Source organism: Diaphorina citri, unplaced genomic scaffold (assembly GCF_000475195.1).
Source record: "Diaphorina citri unplaced genomic scaffold, Diaci psyllid genome assembly version 1.1 scaffold19, whole genome shotgun sequence".
In the NCBI taxonomy this organism is placed as follows: Eukaryota; Metazoa; Arthropoda; class Insecta; order Hemiptera; family Psyllidae; genus Diaphorina; species Diaphorina citri.
Window position 1 is genome coordinate 365,410 of NW_007377457.1, and position 21,307 is coordinate 386,716.

General features: G+C 36.9%; 4 protein-coding genes and 1 long non-coding RNA gene across 5 annotated transcripts in view; 3 read left to right on the forward strand and 2 right to left on the reverse strand.

Annotated features, from left to right (window-relative positions):
- LOC103508149 overlaps positions 1 to 7,025 on the reverse strand; it is a 7,730-nt gene extending 705 nt beyond the window's left edge. Inside the window, exons 1-4 of the mRNA XM_008472687.3 lie at positions 6,855 to 7,025; positions 6,421 to 6,493; positions 5,785 to 5,948; positions 5,215 to 5,273 (exon numbers count right to left, since the gene is read on the reverse strand). Coding sequence (XP_008470909.1) covers positions 5,215 to 5,273; positions 5,785 to 5,948; positions 6,421 to 6,493; positions 6,855 to 7,012 — 454 coding nt within the window. The 5' untranslated portion in view covers positions 7,013 to 7,025. The remainder of the gene's footprint in view (positions 1 to 5,214; positions 5,274 to 5,784; positions 5,949 to 6,420; positions 6,494 to 6,854) is intronic.
- LOC113467070 lies at positions 3,167 to 3,711 on the forward strand. The gene is made up of 2 exons (XR_003391274.1): positions 3,167 to 3,257; positions 3,358 to 3,711. It is a non-coding gene; the product is annotated as an uncharacterized LOC113467070 (long non-coding RNA).
- A 1,209-nt stretch (positions 7,026 to 8,234) lies between the features above and the next one.
- LOC108252269 lies at positions 8,235 to 9,563 on the reverse strand. Its single transcript, XM_026822762.1, has 2 exons — positions 9,401 to 9,563; positions 8,235 to 9,280 (listed from the first exon to the last, which is right to left on the reverse strand). Exons 1-2 carry the CDS (start codon positions 9,561 to 9,563, stop codon positions 8,235 to 8,237), a joined length of 1,209 nt encoding a protein of 402 aa, XP_026678563.1.
- Positions 9,564 to 10,188: 625 nt separating this feature from the next.
- Positions 10,189 to 13,697, forward strand: LOC103508409 (gamma-tubulin complex component 4-like). Its single transcript, XM_017443667.2, has 6 exons — positions 10,189 to 10,279; positions 10,837 to 10,910; positions 11,030 to 11,148; positions 12,428 to 12,566; positions 13,058 to 13,206; positions 13,683 to 13,697. Exons 1-6 carry the CDS (start codon positions 10,227 to 10,229, stop codon positions 13,695 to 13,697), a joined length of 549 nt encoding a protein of 182 aa, XP_017299156.2. The 5' UTR covers positions 10,189 to 10,226.
- A 3,861-nt stretch (positions 13,698 to 17,558) lies between these two features.
- LOC103508420 (gamma-tubulin complex component 4-like) overlaps positions 17,559 to 21,307 on the forward strand; it is a 6,409-nt gene continuing 2,660 nt past the window's right edge. The window contains exons 1-5 of the mRNA XM_026822793.1: positions 17,559 to 17,698; positions 18,286 to 18,458; positions 18,828 to 18,981; positions 19,649 to 19,863; positions 20,545 to 20,616. Coding sequence (XP_026678594.1) covers positions 18,402 to 18,458; positions 18,828 to 18,981; positions 19,649 to 19,863; positions 20,545 to 20,616 — 498 coding nt within the window. The 5' untranslated portion in view covers positions 17,559 to 17,698; positions 18,286 to 18,401. The remainder of the gene's footprint in view (positions 17,699 to 18,285; positions 18,459 to 18,827; positions 18,982 to 19,648; positions 19,864 to 20,544; positions 20,617 to 21,307) is intronic.

The window sequence follows — 21,307 nt, forward strand, 5'->3', positions numbered from 1 at the left end:
ACGTGTTTTAACAAACGAACGAGGGTAATAGATTCCTCCCAGATTTGTTTTCTGTAGACGTTTTCCAATTGGGTATCTTAGGGTACGTTCTCAGACGACTATGGCTCTCCAGAAAAGAAAAATTCGGTCCAAAATTTCCGCTCCAGCCGGAATTCGAACCCAGCACCTCCGGGTGGAGTCAGAGGTCACATATGCCTCTCAAAGGGTAATAGATTCCTCCCAGATTTGTTTTCTGTAGACGTTTTCCTATTGGGTATCTTAGGGCACGTTCTCAGACGACTATGGCTCTCCAGAACAGAAAAATTCGGTCCAAAATTTCCGCTCCAGCCGGAATTCGAACCCAGCACCTCCGGGTGGAGTCAGAGGTCACATATGCCTCTCAAACTTGAAGGTTCATTTCTTAGGACACAATTCGTGGTCATCTTGAATCTTGAATTCCATTTCAATCGACTGCTGTGTGAACGAACTACTTGGACTGTGTTGGTTAAATAACTTGGTTCATTTCAAGTTACACATCTCCTACTGTGGTGATTTATGGTCAGGGGAGTTTGGAAAACTGGCGTTTCGTTTAATCATCTTGGTTTATTTCACTGTGACCGGGATGAAATTGTTCTGAAAAGGGGGATAAAAAAAGGAATACATTGATTTGAGCCTTAAAATACCATTTAATGAATGGGTAAAAGGCAGGGTGGACTAGGTCCAAAAATCGACTTTCTGAGTTATCAATATCGTTGGAAAGAGCGCGAAAAGATCTACTTTTTATATTGGTTGGGAACTTCATTTTAGTGTTGTATTGAAATGAGAGCAAAAACAAAATATCTATCTCTATTTAAACTTTGACTAGTCCTAAACTTTAACTCAATTTATCTCAAAACGCTTTTTTTGGACTTGGTCCACTCTGCCTCTTAGCCATTCTAATAGACGCTTGAGTGATAATCACCAGACAAGGTCAATGTCGAAGGCCTTCTCTACTACCGAACCCCTTTAGAGCTCCATTATTGTGCCCAAATTTTCGAACAAAGGTCGATACAATTCCATGCCTTGGGTGGCATTCAACCCCTGCCTTCCTCTTTGAACCAGGCTCTGAAGTTAACACATTAGCCACAAATGTTTAGTTATACATAATAATAAACCTACCTGTAGTGAGCTCCATTCTTTGTATAGTGTTGTGACTTGGGCTTCAACATTTTTTTCAACCGTGCACTCTGCTTTTGATCATCTGGACTACTCTTGTTCTTGTCTCTCTTCTGCTTTCCGCCATTACTAAGTCTTCTATTGTTCTGGGCAAACTTCTCTGGCTGATACACTGGTTGCTGATAGTACAGTATGGGTTGACTAGGCCCAGGTTTCACAATTGCTGGAGGATTCATTGGCATCTGCTCTTGCTCTGGCTTCCTTTGAATTTTCTTCATGGACTTTTTCGAGCTCATTACCTGTTTACTTTGGCAAGGTGGAGACTCCCAATCTTTTGGAACCTTTCCATTGTGTTTCAACAAATCTGTCTGGTACTCAAGGGGTCTAGTTTGTACTCTGTGATCGTTCTTTAGTGCTGGACTTTTCTGATTTACTTTGCTTGCACTTTCTCTGGGTCTGCATTTGGTAGATTGTTTAGTACTATCACAGGCACACATACATTGTTTACCTGTTTGTTTTGTATTGACAGGGACTATGTCTTCACTACTGCTGGACTCTTCCTCATCATGGTTTTCATTAGTTTCATGACAGTGGTCATCACACTTTGGTTCAGTGGCAACCATGTTGTTCAATTTGTTATTGATCAAGTCCATCAACCTCTTTTCTATTTTATCCAAATGATCATCTACTTTTTCCTTTGACTCTGTTTTTTGATTAGAAGCACTCTTGATATTGGTTGGAGGTGCATTTTCTTTGTTCATATTGAGAATACTTTGCTGTATTTTTTCAAAGTTTGTCTTCATAAACTCCATCTCTTCTGTTCTGTTGTCTTCCAGTGTTTTCAAATGTTTTGTAAGATTACTCAAAGCTTTGTTCTGCATTGTTAGATTGTAGATTTGTTCATTTAAAAATTCTATATGTTTGGTTTGAAACTCCACTATTCTGCACAGCTCACTCACACTATTATGTCCATCTGATCTTTTAAATTGATATGCCATTGCTTCATTATATCTAGTTAGGGGAGGCTCCAAGTTATCTTGAGTCATTGGTGAAACATTTCTCCAGTTGGATTTACTTACAGGCTTCTTATTTACAAGATATTCATCTTCCAGTCTGACCTGATCATGTCTGTTCTGAACATAATCAACATTGGGACTTTGACGTCCCTGAATGTAATTCAAATGATCCATTCTATGGTTTGGTAAGTCATCTTGTTCATATGGAAGCTTGTGAATATTTCTAACTCCTACTTGCTGTGGTTCATAGTTGGTTTTGTAAGGAAGTTTATGAGATCTAACCTCTCTGTACTCTTCATCCTCATGTCTATTATACTGAGTGGGGCTGGAATAGTTGTCATTCTCTTTCCTAGTCACCTGTTCAGTGTCTCTGACAAACATATGCTGATTTTTATATTTCCAAACACTGTATGATTCAACAGGTTCAATCAAATGACTTTCAGTATTGATATGTCTATTTTCCTGACTGTTTTGTCTATCATTATCTAACTCATCTGAGGAACTTTTCACATGGTTAACTCTATCAGATTTAATTAGGTATACAAATTATTAAAGACCAGTAACCTATTCAATAAGTACTGAAGACCCATAGAGGTCCAATTATGTAAAAAAAAGGTTTATGAGCAAGCACTTCTGAAAGCAATTAGGTAATTTTTTCAGCTCTCTAAAATATAAAGTTTGTGTGATTACAACATGAGTTATATAAAAAAAGAACTACTCTTTTCAGTAAAATACTCAGTTAATGAATCAGATCCTAACTCCTTAGACCCCTTATACTTATACCTACAGGAAATGTGAAGACAAGCAAAAGAACAAATAATAATAAAATGAGGGGAAACGTGCACAACTACTTACTTTTCGTGTCCGTGAGTTAGTGTTTAGTAAATCATGTTTGGTTCATATTTTACGGTGGTAGAAAAAAAAAAGAGTTAAACTTCAACATCAAATAAAAGAAAAGTGCACGAATAAGAAACAACAGAACTAGGTACTAAAACCAAAATAGCTTGTAGTTAGAGCTTATCTCTGGATAGTTAGAGCTAATAATTTCAACAGTCTTATTGAACACTTTGAAGATAGTAAACCAACATGATTGAAAAATTGTAGTAGGTAATGTCATTTGGTATGTGATAGTTAGAGCTAATAATTTCAACAGTCTTATTGAACACTTTGAAGATAGTAAACCAACATGATTGAAAAATTGTAGTAGGTAATGTACTAACTGTTTTATTGCAGAAAGGTACTGTGCAAATAATCTAAGTTCAATAGGTATCTAATGGATTTTTCATTCCATTTAAAGCTGATAAAGGTATACTAGAACCAAAACATAGATTACTGTATGTAGTTATTAGGTTAACAATGATGCAATCTAAATCATACAAGACCAAAACAAAACAAATCTGAAGGTAGTGTATATAACATTATTATCCAATGTTGGCACACTCTAATAAATATAAATAAAAAAAATCTGAAGGTAGATATTTTATCATTGACCTTGATGTATACGTTACCAAAGTATTTGGAAAGTTTATAATTAGCTAATTTTTTTAATTCGCAGATGCACTATAAATTCTCTTTAATTCTTTCTTCACAGTTTCTGAGTTCAATATCTAATGGATTTTTCATTCCATTTAAAGCTGATAAAGGTATACTAGAACCAAAACATAGACTACTGTATGTAGTTATTAGGTTAACAATGATGCAATCTAAATCATACAAGACCAAAACAAATCTGAAGGTAGATATTTTATCATTGACCTTGATGTATACATTACCAAAGTATTTGGAAAGTTTATAATTAGCTAATTTTTTTAATTCGCAGATGCACTATAAATTCTCTTTAATTCTTTCTTCACAGTCTCTTCAATTCTTTTCTTAAATTATTTTAATGTTGGTAGTATTGAAAAACCGAAATTTTAAGAAGCAATCAAATATACATATTAGTTTAGATTTCATCTTAGCAAACTTTCAGGGCTTTTGCTAAATGACAATCGCCTCAGTAAGAAAAATAATGTCAGTAGTTTGTACATTGATCTCTTGGGTCAGAATTTTAGTTACTAGTAATTAAGTACATAAATCTATTATCCTACCTATTATACCATTTAATTAGACAAAAAGGGCAAACAATAGCTAGCAAAAACACTCAAATATTCATCATTTTCTTAAAATTTTCCTTATCTTAGTCCTTCAACTCTTTATTTTTTCATCATTTTCTTAATTTTTTCCCCATCTTAGTCCTTCAACTTTTTAGTTTTTCAATCTCTCATACATGGTGCTCTTAGTACTCCCCCCAGTATTTTAAATTTCGAGTAGCTCCATAATAGTGTGTTTCTAGTTTTTACCTTTAGACCCGTCGCACATGGAAAGCGTAGTCGCCTGAAAAACCAAAAACGCCTGAAAAACTCTATGATTCTCTTAGGTTTGATTTCTCAGGTGACTAGGTGCGACTACGCTTCCAAATTGGCAGTTTCAATGTACAATAAACATCAGAGTGCCTAAAAAAAAAAAAAGTGAAAAACAAACAAATAAACTACAGTGAGCACTTTCAAAGAAGTTATTTTACCTTTCCCATTACATCCATCACCACTAAGACGAGATGTCAATCTCAAATATTTTTCCCCTCAATTTTTATTTATTTGGAGCATAGTAAGTTGATCATAAACGGTAGTATACTCGTAGTTTACATAGTACAAGGGTCAATATAACCCCCTCAATTTTTATTTATTTGGAGCATAGTAAGTTGATCATAAACGGTAGTATACTCGTAGTTTACATAGTACAAGGGTCAATATAAATACATTGTAAAAGAACAAACAAAAATAGCTCTAAAATTGTTCAATGGGATAGCCGTTTTACATGACAAAATTACATGATGGACATTGGACAACAATAAACATCAGAGTGCCTAAAAAAAAAAAAGTGAAAAACAAACAAATAAACTACAGTGAGCACTTTCAAAGAAGTTATTTTACCTTTCCCATTACATCCATCACCACATTGTCCCACCACCTGATTGGTTACCCACCATGTCACTGGTGTTTCCTACTCTGTTTTGGTTTCAACTTACCACCGGTATACGGATCGTATTGAGGATTGAGCTTGGTTTTAGTCTTGTTGAAAGTCACTCTGAGGACAAATTTTCAATTAGGTTATTAATATTTAAGGAGTTCCATTAGTGCAGTGTATTCACAACTGTGGGAATTGCGGTTCAATTCCCAGCAGCGTCATAAAAAGTACACATTTTCGTGACGTACGGAAATTTTGATTTTTTTCTAGCCCCGAAATAGCCTATTTTAAAATACGCGGAATAATTTCAGCAACAGTAAACTTGCAAAGTATTTGCTACAAAGCCCTTTTTCGGAGTGAGGTCTGTAGTTCATTGAATTACTAGTAATTTTTTTCCAAGGCTTTATGGCAGAATTCTCACACAGTGAGCTCTATTATTAGTTCGTACCTTTTACTATTAGGAGAATCGTCGACGAAGCTGATGCCCATTTTCTTGAACTGATCAATGGTGGCCATACGCACTTGTACGGTTGAGAGTAGTAATTTACTGCTGGTGTAAAGCTGTAAAGGTACTCTTTACTATTGTTCTAAGGAAGAAGTATAATAGAGCGCTATCATTGTTTCACCGTACCTTTTACTATTAGGAGAATCGTCGACGAAGCTGATGCCCATTTTCTTGAACTGATCAATGGTGGCCATACGCACTTGTACGGTGCGATATTGATCGTCCGGCATATCACATGCTTGCTCTTCATTACCCTGCTGATTACCTTGGAGAAGCTTGTGCACTTTGCCCTAGGGGAAAAGAATAGTAAGATTTACCCTATAAACTCATACCAACAAGTGAAGCACTCAGTGGAGTAGTCGGGCGGAATTTATCCTGAACGGATAAGGTTCGTTCTCGGAATGGCTGGCTTCCTCCTATCCTGTATTCCTTCTCTCTTCGCCTTCGGGACGATAAGAGATTGGCAGTTACAGTTCCCTCTACCAAACCTCAAGGCTTGAGAAATGTAGGGTTCAGCCGTTATTTACGACCAAAGTTTTGAAAAAAAAAAAGCTCGCGTTTCTCAGGACTTTCTTTTATACATTTCCCCCTCCCTGTTTTAAGTTTTTATTCGAGGACTAATTTTCTGAGCTCGCGTTTCTCAGGACTTTCTTTTATACATTTCCCCCTCCCTGTTTTAAGTTTTTATTCGAGGACTAATTTTCTGAGTCTACTTTTTACTTTTTTGTATCTACTTATTATTTACTTTGATTTTATACTCACAACAACATTATTGTAGAACGTGGGCCAGGGAGCTCCATCATCTTCCTGATCATTAGATTCCTCGGATACCTCTCTGAAACGAAAATCAAGGGAAAAATCGTTCTGTTAAAATTACCATTAAGGAAGAAATGGCAACTTTATCGTTTTCGCTTACGTACTTACTTGGTTTTGTTAAGGACCGGTTTCGCCTTACGGCATCGGTAGTCCTAATCAGATTTAGAACACACGTCGCGTCCTGTCCTCCCTTTTTTGATTTTGTGACTTGTCCCGCTTTTCTCTTCGATTTCGGGACGATAAAAACCTCCGTTCTTACAGTTCCCTCTATGTCACAAAAGATCTAACCAGATCACAGTGACCAAGGGCGTTTATTAAAACCGATGGCTCTACTTATACAGTTCCCTCTATCAAAACTCCATTTGAAGAGTGACAATTACCGGTTTTCGACGTCTTCATTCTCACTATCATCAGTCTCACTGGAGCTGCTCTGGTACTCTCCCATGTCTATGTGTACAGACGCTTCAGGAGAAGGAATGTGCTCGTTGATAACCGGCAACTCTCGTGCGTTCAACGTCAAGGAGTGTTCTTCGTTCATGAGAGTGCTTTCGGGTCTGAAAATAATACATTGTATTGTTTTGTACAAAGCTTATGGCACCTGAGATCAATGTGATTGCCCAATTTTTTTAGCCTTAAAATACCATTTAATGAATGGGTAAAAGGCAGGGTGGACTAGGTCCAAAAATCGACTTTCTGAGTTATCAATATCGTTGGAAAGAGCGCGAAAAGATCTACTTTTTATATTGGTTGGGAACTTCATTTTAGTGTTGTATTGAAATGAGAGCAAAAACAAAATATCTATCTCTATTTAAACTTTGACTAGTCCTAAACTTTAACTCAATTTATCTCAAAACGCTTTTTTTGGACTTGGTCCACTCTGCCTCTTAGCCATTCAATTGAGAGAGCGTCTTACCTAAGGTCCATGCATCCTGATGGTCTGAAGATTTGACCACAGTACTCCATAGCTCTTCCTTCAGAATACCGAGTGAGTCTTTCTGCTTTCCACCATTACTCAGTCTTCTATTGTTCTGGACAAACTTGTCTGGTTGATAGACTGGTTGCTGATAGTAGAGTATGGGTTGACTAGGCCCAGATTTCACAATTGCTGGAGGATTAATTGCCATCTGTTCAACTTGCTCTGGCTTCCTTTGAATTTTCTTCATGGACTTTTTCGAGCTCATTACCTGTTTACTTTGGCAAGGTGGAGACTCCCAATCTTTCGAAACCTTCCCATTGTGTTTCAACAAATCTGTCTGGTATTCAAGCTGTCTATTTTGTACTCTGTGATCGTTCTTTAGTGCTGGACTTTTCTGATTTACTTTGCTTGCACTTTCTCTGGGTCTGCATTTGGTAGATTGTTTAGTACTATCACAGGCACACATACATTGTTTACCTGTTTGTTTTGTATTGACAGGGACTATGTCTTCACTACTACTGGATTCTTCCTCATCATCTTGGTTTTCATTAGTTTCATGACAGTGGTCATCACACTTTGGTTCAGTGGTAACCATGGTGTTTAATTTGTTATTGATCAAGTCCATCAACCTCTTTTCTATTTTATCCAAATGATCATCTACTTTTTCCTTTTCCTTGGACTCTGTTTTTTGATTAGAAGCACTCTTGGCTGGACTCTTCCTCATCATGGTTTTCATTAGTTTCATGACAGTGGTCATCACACTTTGGTTCAGTGGCAACCATGTTGTTCAATTTGTTATTGATCAGGTCCATCAACCTCTTTTCTATTTTATCCAAATGATCATCTACTTTTTCCTTTTCCTTGGACTCTGTTTTTTGATTAGAAGCACTCTTGAGTCCATCAACCTCTTTTCTATTTTATCCAAATGATCATCTACTTTTTCCTTTGACTCTGTTTTTTGATTAGAAGCACTCTTGATATTGGTTGGAGGTGCATTTTCTTTGTTCATATTGAGAATACTTTGCTGTATTTTTTCAAAGTTTGTCTTCATAAACTCCATCTCTTCTGTTCTGTTGTCTTCCAGTGTTTTCAAATGTTTTGTAAGATTACTCAAAGCTTTGTTCTGCATTGTTAGATTGTAGATTTGTTCATTTAAAAATTCTATATGTTTGGTTTGAAACTCCACTATTCTGCACAGCTCACTCACACTATTATGTCCATCTGATCTTTTAAATTGATATGCCATTGCTTCATTATATCTAGTTAGGGGAGGCTCCAAGTTATCTTGAGTCATTGGTGAAACATTTCTCCAGTTGGATTTACTTACAGGCTTCTTATTTACAAGATATTCATCTTCCAGTCTGACCTGATCATGTCTGTTCTGAACATAATCAACATTGGGACTTTGACGTCCCTGAATGTAATTCAAATGATCCATTCTATGGTTTGGTAAGTCATCTTGTTCATATGGAAGCTTGTGAATATTTCTAACTCCTACTTGCTGTGGTTCATAGTTGGTTTTGTAAGGAAGTTTATGAGATCTAACCTCTCTGTACTCTTCATCCTCATGTCTATTATACTGAGTGGGGCTGGAATAGTTGTCATTCTCTTTCCTAGTCACCTGTTCAGTGTCTCTGACAAACATATGCTGATTTTTATATTTCCAAACACTGTATGATTCAACAGGTTCAATCAAATGACTTTCAGTATTGATGTGTCTATTTTCCTGACTGTTTTGTCTATCATTATCTAACTCATCTGAGGAACTTTTTACATGGTTAACTCTATCAGATTTATTTATCTTGTTTGGGGTTGATGGCTTGGATTTCTGTTTATTGGGAGTCATGAATTGTTTGGTAGTATCTTGTTTGGGGTTGATGGCTTGGATTTCTGTTTATTGGGAGTCATGAATTGTTTGGTAGTTTTCTGTGATAATTCTTGAACACTGTATTCAACAGGGTCAGAATTGCCAGGACTGCTACTACCTCTTTCCCTCAAGGCTTCAGATACCATTTTCATGGAGCTTCTGGTTGCTTTCTCCAGTAGAGGTTGTCTGTTGTCCCTGAATGTAATTCAAAATATCCATTCTATGGTTTGGTAAGTCATCTTGTTCATATGGAAGCTTGTGAATATTTCTAACTCCTACTTGCTGTGGTTCATAGTTGGTTGCCATTCACTATCAGTGCCCTAAATCACCAAAGTATGGAAAAGTATCTTACAAGTGTAATAGCCAATGGAAAAGCAGAATTTTGAATTTGAACGAATCATGTCAAAATATGGAATTGTAAATACTTTTCCATACTTTGGTGATTTAGGGCACAGGTAGATCTGACAGGTACACCTGAACAGGTGCGCCTGTCAGGTCTACCTGATAGTGGCCAGCCTTAATGAGATGGAAATATTTTTGCAAGAGGGAAGGTTTGTTAACACTTGTTGTTGTGTACATTTTTATCTTGAATTATTTTGTTGTAGGTGATAGAGAAACGAATTCGTGGTTGTCAAATACTCTCACACATGTACGAGCATACATTGTTTGGATTTGGCGACGTGAAGACAGCCACTCGGAGGTAATGTGACTTGCGGTTTGATGTTCGAAAGTAGAGAAGAGAAAAAGTGGCGATTAAAGATAATTTTCCTTTAGAAGTGTTGTTGTCAAATGTCAAGGAACATGGCCACTAGGCCATTCTCCCTTAAAGAAGTGTTATCAAGCTTATTCGTGTTTCACGGGAGCTACACGCAGGGAGCATATCAGTTGTTGTTGTGTACATTTTTATCTTGAATTATTTTGTTGTAGGTGATAGAGAAACGAATTCGTGGTTGTCAAATACTCTCACACATGTACGAGCATACATTGTTTGGATTTGGCGACGTGAAGACAGCCACTCGGAGGTAATGTGACTTGCGGTTTGATGTTCGAAAATAGAGAAAAGAAAAAGTGGCGTTTAAAGATAATTTTCCTTTAGAAGTGTTGTTGTCAAATGTCAAGGAACATGGCCACTAGGCCATTCTCCCTTAAAGAAGTGTTATCAAGCTTATTCGTGTTTCACGGGAGCTACACGCAGGGAGGATATCAGCCTGAAATTTCCCTTGTTCAAGAAATAGCAAAAGTTGAGTGCAAAGGGCATCCACTTGTAAAATTTTTGTAGCCCAAACAAAGCAATCACCCTAGCCAGGGCTGATTAAGAGGCTGACGAAAAACGCCGACCCCGTCTAAACACGGGAAAAGGCAAAAAAGGAGAGCATTTCCCTGAAATTTCCCTTGTTCAAGAAATAGCAAAAGTTGAGTGCCAAGGGCATCCACTTGTAAAATTTTTGTAGCCCAAACAAAGTAATCACCCTAGCCAGGGCTGATTAAGAGGCTGACGAAAAACGCCGACCCCGTCTAAACACGGGAAAAGGCAAAAAAGGAGAGCATTTCAATAATTAAATCTCTTTTATTCTCACAGGATTTCACTTCTCTGTCACAAGATTCTGATCAAGCAGCTCAAGTCCTGGTTTTTCAACGGCACTCTCTTGGATCCTCATGAGGAAAATTTCAATAATTAAATCTCTTTTATTCTCTCAGGATTTCACTTCTCTGTCACAAGATTCTGATCAAGCAGCTCAAGTCCTGGTTTTTCAACGGCACTCTCTTGGATCCTCATGAGGAATTTTTCATCCGTAGTGTGAAGATAGCCACGGTGACGACTGGAGATAATCCTCATGATAACACAATAGCTACCATGCTCAACTCTACAGTTATGACTGCCATGTCTCTGGTTAGAAAGCAAAATACATCATTTACTTTTATCATATTTCTTTGTGGTGAAGTTGAGAGCTTCTTCACAATTTTTGTGAATATCACAGCATTACTAAGAGCCTCCTTTACCATTTATGACATTATATATATTTTTTTCTTTATACTCTGGTAATGCCGCCACTGGTCTCTACTCGATTAAAGTAGCTACTCAATTGTCCTCACGAGGCTGAGTGCACCCCGAACTCCAAGCACTATGTACAGAAATTTGTTTGTAGAAATCAACATCAAATCAAATCATGGTATCTTTGTGTTAAAGTAGAGAGCTTTCTCACAACTTTGTGGGTATCACAGTATTACAAGTCTTTCATTTACTTTTACTCAATCACCATATATTTATTATCGCTCGTCTCTTCGACTTGTAATGCCGCCACTGGTCGCTACTCGATTAAAGGCTACTCAATTGTCCCCTCACGAGGTTGAGTGCACCCCGAACTCCAAGCAAAGAGCCGAAAAAACCACCTCGGCTCCGCCGGGAATCGAACCCGGACCTCCTGCGTGCAAGCCTAGTGTGATACCCACTCGGCCACGGATGTTGCTTGTTTGTAGAAATCATCTTTTAGGTGGTACCATGGCTTTGGAACTTAAGTGATTTATGGCCGGGACCACAGTCAGAGTTGAAACCCAGTTTAAGTTTAACTCTTGGATTGAGCAATCTGATTGGCTGAAATTTTTAAACTCAACGAACAATTCGAAAAAAAAAAAATGAAAAAAAAAAAATCTGGTGTGAACATCACACGACTTTCCTTATCCTATGGAATGGTGCTTATTTGGGTGTTCTGTTGTAACATTTACAATTCCGCCGGAAATCGAACCCGGACCTCCTGCGTGCAAGCCTAGTGTGATACCCACGCAGCCACGGAGGTTGCATCATTTACCTTTATTAAAATTGTAAAAAAAAAAAAAAAGAGGGAACCGTAACTGCTAAGGTCTTATCGTCCTAAAAGCGAAGAGAGAAGGAAGACAGAATAGGAGAAAGTCAGCCGTTCCGCGAGGGACCTTATTTGTTTTAGGATAAAATCCTTCCCAGGTTCGATATCCGAGTCGATTTTTTTTCCGGCTTTGTGAACTAAGCCTCGTGAGGACAATTGAGTAGCGACCGGTCGTCGTAATCTTGGGTATGTGATTCATCAGAAAATTCAAAATCAGAGGCACAGAAAATTTCAAATCAATGTTACCACATGTCTAGAAAGCACTTTATTTTCAATAGCTATAACTTGTTTAAATTCCATTCATTTCAGGGATTCGCAAGCCAAGACAAATCCTATGTGAAAGAGTATGAAATCAAGATCGATATGTTACCTTGTTATATTCACGTGAGACTGGCCAATCAAATTCTGTTCATTGGAGAAACCATCCTAATGCTGTCATGTGATACAGGTACAAGAGTATATCCATCGTTTTACTGTGGCAAATAGCTGTCTGGCTGGGGGACGTTAAACAGGGAGAAGACCAGCATTAGTCTGGCTGGGGAACTTTAACAGGGAGTATACCAGCCTGCATTTCCCTTGCTAAAGAAATAGCAACGGTTGAATGCGAAGGGCACCCACTCGTAAAATTTGTAGCCAAATAGACCAGCTTAGTCTGGCTGGGGAACTTTAACAGGGACTATACCAGCCTGCATTTCCCTTGCTAAAGAAATAGCAACGGTTGAATGCGAAGGGCACCCACTCGTAAAATTTGTAGCCAAAACCAAATGTCAGTCCAAAGCAATCACCCTAGTTAGGGCTGATTGAAAGCTGACGAAAAACGCCGACCCCGTCTGTACACGAGAAAAGGCGAAGAAAAAGAATTCACGAAGGAGCCCCTTTTCTGTAATAAAATTAAAATATTCATATTTTTATGCAAACTTTTTTCCCCCTCGGTTACAGATTCGAATGGTTTGAAAAGCGTAAAGAATTTCTTCGAAGAACGTGAGGATGAGTTGAGGTTGGAACTTGACTCTCTGGTTACTGAAGAAGTATTTCATGTGATAAGACTCGAGAAAATTGTCGACACGCTCAAGTTTTGTGTTACCAAGGTACGGATTATTCATCTACGATTAATATGATTATTACTCTTTTTAAGAGGTTGCATAGAGGGAACTTTAATTTCTAAGGTCTTATCGCCCCTAAATCGAAGAGTGAAGGAAGACAGGATTTTATACAGGATAGAAGAAAGCCAGATGTTCTGATAACGAACCTGTTTGGGATAAAATCCATCCCAGGTGGGAATAATTAACAAGAAAAATTGCCTATGAACTAATCCCTTTGGATTTGTAAACAATAATGAACATCATTGCAGTAAACCACAACAGGTGGTCATAACGAAAAACTCCATATTTATGTTCCTATACCTATTACAAAGCAAAGTCCATTTTCTTCCTTACATAGCTAAAGCGCCTAATGAAAAAAAAAAAAAAAAAAAAAAAAAAAAACCCCCCTGAAGGAGCCCCTTTTCTGTAATAAAATTAAAATATTCATATTTTTATGCAAACTTTTTCCCCCTCGGTTACAGATTCGAATGGTTTGAAAAGCGTAAAGAATTTCTTCGAAGAACGTGAGGATGAGTTGAGGTTGGAACTTGACTCTCTGGTTACTGAAGAAGTATTTCATGTGATAAGACTCGAGAAAATTGTCGACACGCTCAAGTTTTGTGTTACCAAGGTACGGATTATTCATCTACGATTAATATGATTATTACTCTTTTTAAGAGGTTGCATAGAGGGAACTTTAATTTCCAAGGTCTTATTGTACTGATATCCATTCTCAAACATAAGGGAAACTTCAGGTACCTCAGGCTTCAGAGCATTTTCCTGAAAAAGAGAATACAAACAAAACAATATAGTACTTATAAAAAATACTAAGAGAGACAGATCTCATAATATAATTGTTCTCACAATCTGTTCTTCCCATGTTGACCCAGCTTAGGTACCATTCCCATGTTCACTTAGGTAAATGGAAAGTGATGTCTCTTATCAGCTTATCACCCATCTTACAAGGACATCCTGTAGTAGGTATGTCCTATGTTGCTCATCAGATGGGTACATGCTACAAGAGGCCACATGAGTCTAATGTAGCAAAACAACGGTAATGATCAACTTTTTACTTTTTAACTTACATGAAAAGATGATGGTTTGGGCACATTCCGAGGGAGTAGATCAGCACTTATAAGATCATTGGTATTCATTGTGTGCTTGTCCTTTGGGACAACCAGGGTAAGGATGGTATTAAAAACACCAAATATCAAATTACCAAGTAAATTAAAAAGTTAAAAATGTGATTTAATTCAAAAGATTCTAAGGGCATAGGGGCACTGATAAGAATGGGGGGGTGTTCTGGCTGTGGCTGTTTTCAGCAGTATATTTAAAATTAAAATGGACAATGACAAGGTGAATAAAAGTTGTGTTTTGGATTTTATTCACCCCAAAAAGTTAAAGCTGATTGATAAAACTTTTTCCAGGAGGAAAAATGATACATAGCAACGGAAACAAAAGGGAAACGGGGGGAAAAGTGGAAAACTTGAAAAAACGGAAAACTCAAAATTCAAATAAAAACGAATTTCCCTCCCATCATTTCCATGTCCCATGATCCTTAGCAAGAATGGTTCACACGATGCCCATTTTTGATTTTATTTTTTAATAAAAATTAAATAAAATAAATGCTATTCCCATTGAATTTATTCATAATCAAGTATTTTAAGGCCCTTATTGAGATATGAGATATTTTAAATCATTTGTGAACTAAATTCAAGGGTTTTCCTTAAAATTCCCTCAAAAAATCATAACCATCGAAAATATTCCCATCTGTACTGATATCCATTCTCAAACATAAGGGAAACTTCTGGTACCTCAGGCTTCAGAGCATTTTCCTGAAAAAGGGAATACAAACAAAACAATATAGTACTTATAAAAAATACCAAGAGACAGATCTCATATAATATAATTGTTCTCACAATCTGTTCTTCCCATGTTGACCCAGCACTTAGGTAAATGGATAGTGTTGTCTCTTATCAGCTTATCACCCATCTTACAAGGACATCCTGTAGTAGGTATGTCCTATGTTGCTCATCAGATGGGTACATGCTACAAGAGGCCACATGAGTCTAATGTAGCAAAACAACGGTAATGACTTTTCAACTTACATGAAAAGATGATGGTTTGGGCACATTCCGAGGGAGTAGATCAGCACTTATGAGATCATTGGTATTCATTGTTTGCTTGTCCTTTGGGACAACCAGGGTAAGGATGGTATTAAAAACACCAAATATCAAATTATCAAGTAAATTAAAAAGTTAAAAATGTGATTTAATTCAAAAGATTCTAAGGGCATAGGGGCACTGATAAGAATGGGGTGTTCTGGCTGTGACTGTTTTCAGCAGTATATTTAAAATGGACAATTACTAGGTGAATAAAAGTTGTGTTTTGGATTTTATTCACCCCAAAAAAGTTAAAGCTGATTGATAAAACTTTTTCCAGGAGGAAAAATGCTGTTTTCAGCAGTATATTTAAAATGGACAAATACTAGGTGAATAAAAGTTGTGTTTTGGATTTTATTCACCCCAAAAAAGTTAAAGCTGATTGATAAAACTTTTTCCAGGAGGAAAAATGATACATAGCAACGGAAACAAAAGGGAAACGGGGGGAAAACTTGAAAAAAACGGAAAACTCAAAATTCAAATAAAAACGAATTTCCCTCCCATCTTCCATGTCCCATGATTCTTAGCAAGAATGATTCACACGATGCCCATTTTTGATTTTATTTTTTTAATAAAAATTAAACAAAATAAATGCTATTCCCATTGAATTTATTCATAATCAAGTATTTTAAGGCCCTTATTGAGATATTTTAAATCATTTGTGAACTAAATTCAAGGGTTTTCCTTAAAATTCCCTCAAAAAATCATAACCATCGAAAATATTCCCATGTAACGTCCTCAGGGAATCCTGGTTTCTCTGGACGAGGCTTATTTGTAACCATGGAAACCAAGGAGGACGGAAACGATGGATTTCAAAAAATGAAGCCTGAAATTTTGGAGCGCGAACTTTTGAAAAAATGCAAAAAATACAACGACCGGAAAATCGGGAAAATTTGCTGATTGCTGAACTGAGGTAAAATCTTTCCTTTCCAACTAACTGATGGTGTTCCGAGTTTATAGCTGATATCTGGAAGACCCTTCAAAAGTTTTGACGACAGCTGAAAGTTCTCAAAGAAGGAACAACAGGCTTATTTGTAACCATGGAAACCAAGGAGGACGAAAACGATGGATTTCAAAAAATGAAGCCTGAAATTTTGGAGCGCGAACTTTTAAAAAAATGCAAAAAATACAACGACCGGAAAAACGGGAAAATTTGCTGATTGCTGAACTGAGGTAAAATCTTTCCTTTCCAACTGACTGATGGTGTTCCGAGTTTATAGCTGATATCTGGAAGACCCTTCAAAAGTTTTGACGACAGCTGAAAGTTCTCAAAGAAGGAACAACTAGGACCTTCAGGTAAATCAACTTTGGGCTGGATAGACCAACTGGTACCTTGTACTTTATGTAGGTATGTATCCTAGCTTACCCATCTTGAGGCACCTCTCTTATCAGAAAATTTTCTGATTAGTATGGTGTTTTAATTTACAAGCGGTAATTATTGTGTATCCTAGCTTACCCATCTTGAGGCACCTCTCTTATCAGAAAATTTTCTGATTAGTATGGTGTTTTAATTTACAAGCGGTAATTATCCAGAAGTCACGTCCGTGGAAAAGAAAAACTCCTTCTTGCATTTAACCTAACCCTATGTTAACACTAATCACTGCTCTAATTGTGAAAACTCCTTCTTGCATTTGACCTAACCTTATAATAACACTGGTCACTGCTTGTTTGTGCCAGTTCCTTTGGTAGCAGTATTCCACAGACGTGACTTCTGCACAAGTACCTTACAAGCTAATGGAGCAAAGAATATTCTAGGAGTATTTGTACAAACATTCAATTTTAGTCAAGTTCTCTTGGAGGGTTTGTACCACATCTGCTTTGTAAGTGCTAGGGAGCTAGGGCAAGGGTTTGATTCCCACCTGGTTCAGATTTTATCCTTAGCAGACTGTTTGTTCTCAGAACAGCTGGCTTCTTGCAAATTATGATGGACATTTCAACAAAAATCTGCCTTCTTGTAAGGGGTAATGTAGAGGTACCTAACTCATATCATACCACAACCTTTGTCACATATGCCTTCAAATACTTACCAATATTTATTATTGTTTCAGTTATGCTATATTCATCAAATAAGGTATCACAGAGTTAAAATGGAAACCTAGTGAAAAATGAAGCCTGAAATTTTGGAGCGCGAACTTTTGAAAAATTAAAAATGCAAAAAATAAAAATACAACGACCGGAAAATCGGGAAAATTTGCTGATTGCTGAACTGAGGTAAAATCCGTAAAATATTTCCTTTCCAACTAACTGATGGTGTTCCGAGTTTATAGCTGAAGACCCTTCAAAAGTTTTGACGACAGCTGAAAGTTCTCAAAGAAGGAACAACCTTGTACTATAAGGTAGGTGTGTATCCTAGCTTGCCCATCTTGAAGCACCTCTCTTATCAGAAAAATTTCCGATTGGTATGGTGTTTTAATTTACAAGCGGTAATTATGCAGAAGTCACATCCGTGGAAAAGAAAAGCTCCTTTTTGTATTTAACCTAACCCTTTAATAACACTAATCTCTGCTCTAATTGTGAAAACTCCTTCTTGCATTTAACCTAACCCTATAATAACACTGGTCACTGCTCGTTTGTGCCAGCTCCTTTGGTAGCAATATTCCACGGACGCGACTTCTGCACAAGTACCACCAAGTTTTCTTGGAGGGTTTGTACCACATCTGCTTTGTAAGTGCTAGGGAGCTAGGGCAAGGGTTTGATTCCCACCTGGTTCAGATTTTATTCTTAGCAGACTTTTTGTTCTCAGAACAGCTGGCTTCTTGCAAATTATGATGGACATTTCAACAAAAATCATCTATTCAGTCACAAAAATGTACGTAGCTCTGCCTTCTTGTAAGGGGTAATGTAGAGGTACCTAACTCATATCATACCACAACCTTTGTCACATATCCCTTCAAATACTTACCAATATTTATTATTGTTTCAGTTATGCTATATTCATCAAATAAGGTATCACAGAGTTAAAATGGAAACCTAGTTCTAAATGAAGAAGTAGATGACAGATTTTTCTGTTTGATCCTCTGAATCAAAAATACAGTCAACATGTTTCATGAAATATTGCTGTGTTTAAGTGGACTTCCAAACAGTTTGCAAGAAGATGTAAGTATTGAAGGACTTCCAGTTTACCCTTTAATAGGTATACAAATTATTAAAGACCGGTAACCTATTCAATAAGCACTGAAGACCCATAGAGGTCCAATTATGTAAAAAAAAAGGTTTATGAGCAAGCACTTCTGAAAGCAATTAGGTAATTTTTTCAGCTCTCTAAAATATAAAGTTTGTGTGATTACAACTACAAATTATTAAAGACCAGTAACCTATTCAATAAGCACTGAAGACCCATAGAGGTCCAATTATGTAAAAAAAAAAGGTTTATGAGCAAGCACTTCTGAAAGCAATTAGGTAATTTTTTCAGCTCTCTAAAATATAAAGTTTGTGTGATTACAACAATTTCTTTTTTGATTTTAGATTGCCAACATTTCTGAATTGGAAGACATTCTCCATCCATCTGAATTGAAACTGTTGGAAAAAGTTCTGGTGATTGCCAATGACTACACTACTGTGAAACAGTTCATTGAAATTAATTTGTATGATAAAGACAGCACCTCATCTCAAGATATTGGTAAATATAATATTATCTTTTTTTCATTATTAAGAAAAAATAAAGAGTTAATAACCAGGATAGTGATCTCTTTTGACTAGTTATAGTTTTGTGATGCCAAGGGTTAGATCATACAGCTGTACTACATGGGAGAAAGATAAGGTCTTTGAATAAATTGGAATTTTTCTATTCAGGGGCTTCCTGAAGCTAGCATTTTGGGGACATTGCTACAGACCTCTTTATTTATCAAAATTTTCCTTTATTGCTTGCTACTTTATTTACCAAAATCTTCTTCCTGTTTTTTGCTACTTTATTTACCAAAATCTTCTTCCCTTTCTCTGTTTTTAGTTCCCACTGGCCTCTCCATGAAAGCAGATGCAGGCTTGTGGATATTGGTAAATATAATATTATCTTTTTTTCATTATTAAAAAATAAAGAGTTAATAACCAGGATAGTGATCTCTTTTGACTAGTTATAGTTTTGTTATGCCAAGGGTTAGATCATACAGCTGTACTACATGGGAGAAAGATAAGGTCTTTGAATAAATTGGAATTTTTCTATTCAGGGGCTTCCTGAAGCTAGCATTTTGGGGACATTGCTACAGACCTCTTTATTTATCAAAATTTTCCTTTATTGCTGTTTTTGCTACTTTATTTACCAAAATCTTCTTCCCTTTCTCTGTTTTTAGTTCCCACTGGCCTCTCCATGAAAGCAGATGCAGGCTTGTACTTGAAAGCTTTCTGCGAGGGTCTCTTTCAGTCTCTGGAACCCTACAGGCAAGATTTGAAAAATCTGGAAACTCAATTCTTCAATGGGCCTCACAGCACCTCAATCACAACTGTACTGTACACATTTGAGAAACATCATCCTCTCCTGGAGTTCATGGTGAAAATCATCAGAGAGGTAAGTTTAATAGGTGCATATGAACATCCGACCATTCACTATCAGGTAGACCTGACAGGTACACCTGAACAGGTGCGCCTGTCAGGTCTACCTGATAGTGGCCAGCCTTAATGAGATGGAAATATTTTTGCAAGAGGGACATACATATTTCATGCATCCACCCACCTACCAAAAATTGGTCCAAATGGTTTACCATCTACAAGTTATCCAATCCAGTCCATCTCCCATCCGTTCTACATGAGTTTAATTCATTTCATTCGTTTAACATCTGCATGTCACATTATTTTGACGTCACATCACCCATTATGTATAATCTTTTTAAAGAGTTTTCTTCCGTGATATTACGTCCTGATTTTTTCGAAGTGCAAAATACAAAGCACGAAGTTTTCTCCGAAAATTGGGCCAGTACCAACTTTCTTAGCGATATAACTTGTATAAGTTGTTTTAAGGATATAACTTGAGTATTTAGGGAACTTTTAAGTTATAGCCCTGAAAACACTTTTCATTCACTTTACACTTTTTTTTCATACGCTTTACACTTTTTTTTCGTACACTTTACACTTTTTTTTCATACACTTTACATCTTTTTTTTTCATACACTTTACACTTTTTTTTCATACACTTTACACTTTTTTTTCATTCACTTTACACTCCTTTGTTTCTTCCTCAGATTTAAACCAGGCGCTCATCCAGTCTGCACGAAGCTTACTCAACATTGACGAGAACGTGATCAGCAAGTTTAACTTCACCGTGGTGAAGAATCCAAACGGTAGGTAATCATCAACATTCTAGGTCAATGGAATCAAATTTCAATGTTGGGATTTTTTGGTAAAGTTAAGCGATAGTCTGGCTTTAGGACTTTAAACAAAGAGGATACCAGTCTGAATTTCCCTTGCTAAAGAAATAGCAAAGATTGAGTGCGAGGGGCATCCACTCGAAAAATGGGACTTTAAACAAAGAGGATACCAGTCTGAATTTCCCTTGCTAAAGAAATAGCAAAGATTGAGTGCGAGGGGCATCCACTCGAAAAATTTCTAGCCCAAACCAAATGTCAGCCCAAAGCAATCATCCTATTTAGGGCTGATTGAGAGGCTGACGAAAAACGCCAACCCCGTCTGTACATGGGAAAAGGTGAAGAAGAAGACTGAAGTTAAGCGACGTTGCTTCTGGTTGCCAGATGGATGACCAGCTGGTCAGTTGAGTGTTATGTTGGGTTCTAGACAAAAAAAAAAAAAAAAAAAAAAAAAAAAAAAAATTACAATAACAAGGCTGACGAAAAACGCCAACCCCGTCTGTACATGGGAAAAGGTGAAGAAGCAGACTGAAGTTAAACGACGTTGCTTCTGGTTGCCAGATGGATGACCAGCTGGTCAGTTGAGTGTTATGTTGGGTTTTAGACAAAAAAAAAAAAAAAAAAAAAAAAAAAAAAAAAAACTCAGAAAAC

Bases quoted from the DNA above. Each gene is read 5' to 3' on its own strand.
- LOC108252269 (XM_026822762.1), bottom strand. From the start codon at position 9,563: ATGGCAACCAACTATGAACCACAGCAAGTAGGAGTTAGAAATATTCAC. The intron at 9,281-9,400 runs GTATCTGAAGCC...CCCAATAAACAG, and splicing joins CCAGAAGCTCCATGAAAATG to AAATCCAAGCCATCAACCCC.
- LOC103508409 (XM_017443667.2), top strand. From the start codon at position 10,227: ATGTACGAGCATACATTGTTTGGATTTGGCGACGTGAAGACAGCCACT. The intron at 10,911-11,029 runs CTCATGAGGAAA...CTCTCTTGGATC, and splicing joins CAACGGCACTCTCTTGGATC to CTCATGAGGAATTTTTCATC. The intron at 12,567-13,057 runs GTACAAGAGTAT...CCTCGGTTACAG, and splicing joins AATGCTGTCATGTGATACAG to ATTCGAATGGTTTGAAAAGC.